Source organism: Nerophis lumbriciformis, linkage group LG03, assembly GCF_033978685.3.
Source record: "Nerophis lumbriciformis linkage group LG03, RoL_Nlum_v2.1, whole genome shotgun sequence".
In the NCBI taxonomy this organism is placed as follows: Eukaryota; Metazoa; Chordata; class Actinopteri; order Syngnathiformes; family Syngnathidae; genus Nerophis; species Nerophis lumbriciformis.
Genome location: NC_084550.2, coordinates 8,827,930 through 8,835,000, shown reverse-complemented (window position 1 = coordinate 8,835,000; position 7,071 = coordinate 8,827,930). Strand labels below are relative to the sequence as shown.

The 7,071-nt window shown below is 41.8% G+C and overlaps 1 protein-coding gene across 6 annotated transcripts in view; it reads left to right on the top strand.

Annotated features, from left to right (window-relative positions):
- Positions 1-7,071, top strand: part of mlxip (MLX interacting protein) — a 59,335-nt gene that overhangs the window by 41,578 nt on the left and 10,686 nt on the right. For 4 of the 6 annotated variants that reach the window (XM_061933106.2, XM_061933098.2, XM_061933068.2 and 1 more), the window contains exons 9-15: positions 26-512; positions 593-636; positions 823-916; positions 2,298-2,392; positions 4,002-4,106; positions 6,196-6,320; positions 6,407-6,521. In XM_061933106.2, coding sequence (XP_061789090.1) covers positions 26-512; positions 593-636; positions 823-916; positions 2,298-2,392; positions 4,002-4,106; positions 6,196-6,320; positions 6,407-6,521 — 1,065 coding nt within the window. The remainder of the gene's footprint in view (positions 1-25; positions 513-592; positions 637-822; positions 917-2,297; positions 2,393-4,001; positions 4,107-6,195; positions 6,321-6,406; positions 6,522-7,071) is intronic. The other 2 variants (XM_061933075.2, XM_061933091.2) reach the window with 1 other exon arrangement.

Genomic DNA, 7,071 nt, shown 5'->3' with positions numbered 1-7,071 from the left:
AAGGAGGAAATGTGTTTTTTCCCAGCAGGACCAGTTAATGTTCCCCATAAGCCACATGGCCATCCCCTCACCCCTGACCTCTCAGACTAGTGGAGCCAGTGTTGGCAGTGATAGCGCCATCGTGGAAAACTACCTGCCTCACTATCACGGCCAAGTGGCGCTGGGCAACCACGAAGACGTCTCCACCCACAATGCCATGGTGTCTCCGTGCCTTCCCATTCAGGACTTGGTGGCACAACCTCGGCCCCCCGCCCCCCTGGATTCTTTGGATGAGACCTTAGCGCCCTCTATCATCACACACCCCTCCGCAGCCGCCGCCCGCTCTGCGTGCACACCAGCTCCACCTGCTCAGTCCAGGCTGCCGCCCTTGAATCAGCTTTCCACCTCCGCCGTGTTTCCCCCGCAGTTCGCCGTCCCTGTTAGCCTGCAGCGGGCCAGCACCAGCAAAAAACAAAATTTGAAGAAGATAAGCCCAGCCCAACCAGTCAAGCCCTCGCCGCTGTACTTCACAGGTTGGTAGTTTCTTTCAACATACTTTTATTTTTGTGCGTGTTTTATTAAAATTCTTCTTCCCCTTTAACTGTGATCTCAGCTGTGAAAATGGATGCGATTCCACCTCCAGCGGTGATGTTCACGGTACGTTCTCAACATCCTCACCAGACATGTCGTTGGGCACACCGTGTATACAATCCAAGAGCAGTGTGAAGAGCTATGCCTTTTAAAGGACTACAACAATACACCTGTGAAGCAGGTGTAACTCATGTTACATGAAACCCATGCAACTCTCGTATGATGACATGCTTTGTTTATGTATCCCATCAGACTTATGGATTCCCTGTCCTACCTCAAACTCAGAAGTGTTCTCAATGCATCGCCCCCTCAAGCACCCTAAAGCAGGAATCGCCCCCCCGTGTCGGTGAGGATTCCTTCTTGCACCAAAGCCCTCCACCTTTTATCAGCAACAGAGTCCTAACTTGTATAAAAATATCTTTAATTTTGTAAATAGGCCAACCCTTTTAGCAATGCTAAGAAACGCGTTATGCAGTGGTACCTTGGTATTCAATTAAAAACTAATTGAACGAAAACTGATGCATTTTGTCCCATAAGAAATAATGTAAATCCAATTACCGTATTTTCCGCACTATAAGGCGCACCGGATTATAAGTCACACCTTCAATGAATTGCCTATTTTAAAACTTTGTTCATATATAAGGCGCACCGCATTATAAGGCGCATGGAATAGACGCTACAGTAGAGGCTGGGGTTACGTTATGCATCCATTAGATGGAGCTGTGCTAAAGGGAATGTCAACAAAACAGTCAGATAGGTCATAAGAAATAATGTAAATCCAATTACCGTATTTTCCGCACTATAAGGCGCACTGGATTATAAATCGCACTGGATTATAAATTGCACCTTCAATGAATTGCCTATTTTAAAACTTTGTTCATATATAAGGCGCACCGCATTATAAGGCGCATAGAATAGACGCTACAGTAGAGGCTGGAGTTATGTTATGCATCCATTAGATGGAGCTGCGCTAAAGGGAATGTCAACAAAACAGTCAGATAGGTCATAAGAAATAATGTAAATCCAATTACCGCATTTTCCGCACTATAAGGCGCACCGGATTATAAGGCGCACCTTCAATGAATGGCCTATATTAAAACTTTGTTCATATAAAGGCACACCGCATTATAAGGCGCATAGAATAGACCAGTGGTTCTTAATCTGGGTTCGATCGGACCCTAGGGGTTCGGTGAGTCTGCTTCAGGGGTTCGGTGGAGCCTCCGCCGCGAAGGTCAAGACACACCTGACTCATCGTGTGAATAAAAACTTCTCCCTATCGGCGTATTGTGGATACCCTCAAACAATGTTCCCTCGAATTTGTTTATTTTGGAGTTGAATTCAATTTAAAAAGCACTAAGACTGAGTCACCAACGTGTGGGATTTATTTTGTTTGGGCAGACTAGTTTGTTAGGCCGTACACTATCTGGGACGATGTAAAAAAACAAAAACGGGGCAATAATTGGGCAAAAAATGTTGTCAGAGAGGGAAAACTGAGGTACCACTGAATTTTATGATAAAACGGGCCTGCCTATCATGTGCTGTAGGTTACAAAGTGTATTATTATTGTTAGTGTTGTTCGTTTTAACAGTTCCTGTTTTTTCTCCTTTTTTATGCCTTTCTGCTCTTTTTTTTTTTTTTTTAGAGTTTGCTGTTGGGTGTTTTAGTTTTCTTGTTGAATGAAATAAACCGCAGTCTTGTTTTACGGTGGGGTTTTTTTCTGTCTCCAGTTCAGGATCAGCCAGGATTGTCATGTCAAGATTTACCTTGTTCTTTTGACCCGGATCCCAGTCAGCAGTCTCCAATCAGTAGCGGTACACCTCAGGTAAAAAAAACAAAAAACACTTTTAGTCTAATTTAATGTTTGACTCCACCGTGTTCGTTAGTAGGTAAGAATGGATGGAAGCAAATTATAGTGGTGTGTGTGTTTGTTCTGGCAATGCTTACTTAATGGGGACATCGCTCTGTTTACACAGTCACCTTTAGGCATACTTGCCAACCTTGAGACCTCCGATTTCGGGGGGGTGGTCGTGGTTAAAAGGGGAGGAGTATATTTACAGCTAGAATTCACCAAGTATATATAAGAAATATATATATAATAAAATAAATATATATATATTTTTTTTTTTTTCTTCAAATTATATATATATATATATATATATTTTATTATATATATATATATTTTATTATATATATATATATATATATATATATATATATATATATATATATATATAAATAAGAGAAATACTTGAATTTCAGTGTTCATTTATTTACACATATACACACACATAACACTCATCTACTCATTGTTGAGTTAAGGGTTGAATTGTCCATCCTTGTTCTATTCTCGGTCACTATTTTTCTAACCATGCTGAACACCCTCTCTGATGATGCATTCTGCTTCGTCTCCTTGTTGTGTGCGCAGTTGTGCACTGCACTCTCTAAAAGCCATAGATGTTATTGTCACATATGCATGTACAGTAGATGGCAGTATTGTCCTGTTTAAGAGTGTCACAACATTGCTGTTTACGGCATACGAACTGCTTTATGTTAGACGAAAACGTGACTGCTGTTGTTGTGATTTGTTGCCGCGCTGGGAGGACGTTAATGAAACTGTCTAACAATAAACCCACAAGAAACCAAGAACTCGCCCTCGATCATTCAACAGTTATAATGTGATTGGGCAGGCATGCTGTTTATATTGTGGGAAAGCGGACGTAAAAACAGGCTGTCGACACGTCACTCAGGTCTGCATGGAGCTGGAGGGGGCGTGGCCTCCAGCTCCGCCTGAATTTCGGGAGATTTTCGGGAGAAAATGTGTCCCGGGAGGTTTTCGGGAGAGGCGCTGAATTTCGGGAGTCTCCCGGAAAATCCGGGAGGGTTGGCATGTATGCCTTTTAGGGGACCTCTGACGGTATGGGGACAAAAAAACAGGTCCCCTAAAGGGAAACCTTTTTAAATGATAGTCAGATCCATTCTGAAGATGCCAAAGTGATTTTGAAGCTTTGGCCCATAAAACATGTTTACTGGTTAGTTTGAGTGTGAGGCATTTGCACAGCAGCCCCCTCATCGGGCTGTAGCTGGTACATTTAAGTGGTGAAACTTCCTATAAGAGGACAGCTGTAGTGCTGTATTCTGAGGATCATTTAATTAAAACTTTTTTTTTTTTAATGGTCCTCAGTAGTGACGTACAAATTTGTGTGAATTATGCAAAATTATTTAAATTTGGTCCCCATGAACCAGATTAACTCTTTTCCCCCAGGGTCCCCAGTAAGAATGATCAGCACATTACTTCATCAATACAGAGATTTAAAGACCTACATTTTTTTTATGCCTCCACAACCTGTAGAAAGGGTGGTCCCCACAAGTGATGATCAAAAACTTGGTCCCCATTCCAAATGATAACCTGGGTGTGTGTGTGTCATTCGCAGAGCCAAAGCAGATCACACCAAGCACAGCAGAAGAGACGTTTAATTATGAACAACCGCTACAAAACGCTTCGCTGCCTGGTTCCCACCCTCAACTTCAGGTGTCCTGTGAGTAAAGCGACAATTGCTGTGTTGACTCTATTTCAATGCATAGTAAATCTGTATCCCGATACAAGCTATGTAATGACTACCGGTACTCAAAGACACAGTATTTACAAGTTGACTTCCTATAAGTGACATGCGCTGCCTTTCACGCTGCTTTTGTTTTGTTTTTTTAACTTTAAATTAGTATGCACTAATCATTAATGCATTTTGCTCATTAAGATAACAAGATAATAACCATTTTGGGGGTCTTACTTTTTTGTTTGTATGCAAAGTACAAACCCAGTTTCCATATGAGTTAGGAAATTGTGTTAGATGTAAATATAAACGGAATACAATGATTTGCAAATCATTTTCAACCCACATTCAGTTGAATATGCTACAAAGACAACATATTTGATGTTCAAATTGATAAACATTTTTTTTTTTGCAAACAATCATTAACTTTAGAATTTGATGCCAGCAACCCGTAACAAAGAAGTTGGTTAAGGTGGCAATAAATACTGATAAAGTTGAGGAATGCTCATCAAACACTTATTTGGAACATCACACTGGTGAACAGGCAAATTGGGAACAGGTGGGTGCCATGATTGGGTATAAAAGTAGATTCCATGAAATGCTCAGTCATTCACAAACAAGGATGAGGCGAGGGTCACCACTTTGTCAACAAATGCGTGAGCAAATTGTTGAACAGTTTAAGAAAAACCTTTCTCAACCAGCTATTGCAAGGAATTTAGGGATTTTACCATCTACGGTCCGTAATATCATCAAAGGGTTCAGAGAATCTGGAGAAATCACTGCACGTAAGCAGCGAAGCCCGTGACCTTCCATCCCTCAGGCTGTACTGCATCAACAAGCGACATCAGTGTGTAAAGGATATCACCACATGGGCTTAGGAACACTTCAGAAACCCACTGTCAGTAACTACAGTTGGTCGCTACATCTGTAAGTGCAAGTTAAAACTCTCCTATGCAAGGCGAAAACCGTTTATCAACAACACCCAGAAACGCCGTCGGCTTCGCTGGGCCTGAGCTCATCTAAGATGGACTGATACAAAGTGGAAAAGTGTTCTGTGGTCTGACGAGTCCACATTTCAAATTGTTTTTGGAAACTGTGGACGTCGTGCCCTCCGGACCAAAGAGGAAAAGAACCATCCGGATTGTTATAGGCGCAAAGTTGAAAAGCCAGCATCTGTGATGGTATGGGGGTGTATTAGTGCCCAAGACATGGGTAACTTACACATCTGTGAAGGCGCCATTAATGCTGAAAGGTACATACAGGTTTTGGAGAAACATATCTTGCCATCCAAGCGACGTTACCATGGACACCCCTCCTTTTTTCAGCAAGACAATGCCAAGCCACGTGTTACATCAATGTGGCTTCATAGTAAAAGAGTGCGGGTACTAGACTGGCCTGCCTGTAGTCCAGACCTGACTCCCATTGAAAATGTGTGGCGCATTATGAAGCCTAAAATACCACAACGGAGACCCCCGGACTGTTGAACAACTTAAGCTGTACATCAAGCAAGAATGGGAAAGAATTCCACCTGAGAAGCTTAAAAAATGTGTCTCCTCAGTTCTCAAACGTTTACTGAGTGTTGTTAAAAGGAAAGGCCATGTAACACAGTGGTGAACACGCCCTTTCCCAACTACTTTGGCACGTGTTGCAGCCATGAAATGCTAAGTTAATTATTATTTGCAAAAAAAAAAAAAGTTTGAGTTTGAACATCAAATATCTTGTCTTTGTAGTGCATTCAATTGAATATGGGTTGAAAATGATTTGCAAATCATTGTATTCCGTTTATATTTACATCTAACACAATTTCCCAACTCATATGGAAACGGGGTTTGTACATGCACCTTTCCTCCATGAAAACTTTTATGATCACCTCTGTTTTGTTTTAAAGTCCGGGAAGTCAGGAAAGTAATGCATAGATGGAAGTCATGAAGTGGTGACTCAAGTAAACATGCTGGAACGCGGCAGTTTACATAGCAGTGTGCGGGCGGACCATTTTTTCACAATGAGTGCACTTTCACTCCTTGTTGTGTAACCGCTGTTTGACAGCAAAGTTGCCAATCACTTTGATGTCACGCAGAGTAATGCGGACACGATACAGAAGACAGTGCAGTACATTAAGAAGCTCAAGCAGGAGAGGGAGGAAATGGAGAAGGAAATTAGGACACTCCAGGAAGAGATTGCGCATCTCAACGCCTCCATCAGGTACGTGCGCATGCTTGTTTTAACTTCCTTCATCACAAACACGCAGTGGCGTCACTGCTTGTCTTCTGTCTCTGTTTCCATCACAGTCTTTGTGACGACCAACTGCCAGAGACCGGAGCACTGGTTACGCAGGGATACATGCAGTACGACTTAAATGAGTACATCAAGCAGCGCACTCTGCAGAACTGGAAGTTCTGGATTGTATCCTTTTTTTTTCTCCCCAATGGCTGCACAAGTAAGGAACCGCAAGTTGTTCTAGTTGAGATGTCATTTAGCAGGAATGTACACCACCTGGCCAGGAAACATTTTCTAAAAAGTCCAAAAATTTAAATACAAATTAGCAGGACCCAAATCAGTTACTTTGGACCATTTTGTATTGGGACACTTAGGACTACAACTGGACAAAAGTTTTGGGACACTTAGGTCTAAAACTGGACAAAAGTTTTGGGACACTTAGGACTAAAACTTGACAAAAGTTTTGGGACACTTAGGATTAAAACTTGACAAAAGTATTGGGACACTTAGGACTATAACTTGACAAAAGTATTGGGACACTTAGGACTAAAACTGGACAAAAGTTTTGGGACACTTAGGACTACCACTGGACAAAAGTATTGGGACGCTTACACTAGACAAAAGTATTGGGACACTTAGGACTACAACTGGACAAAAGTATTGGGACACTTTGGACTAAAACTGGACAAAAGTTTTGGGACACTTAGGACTAAAACTGGACAAAAGTATTGGGACA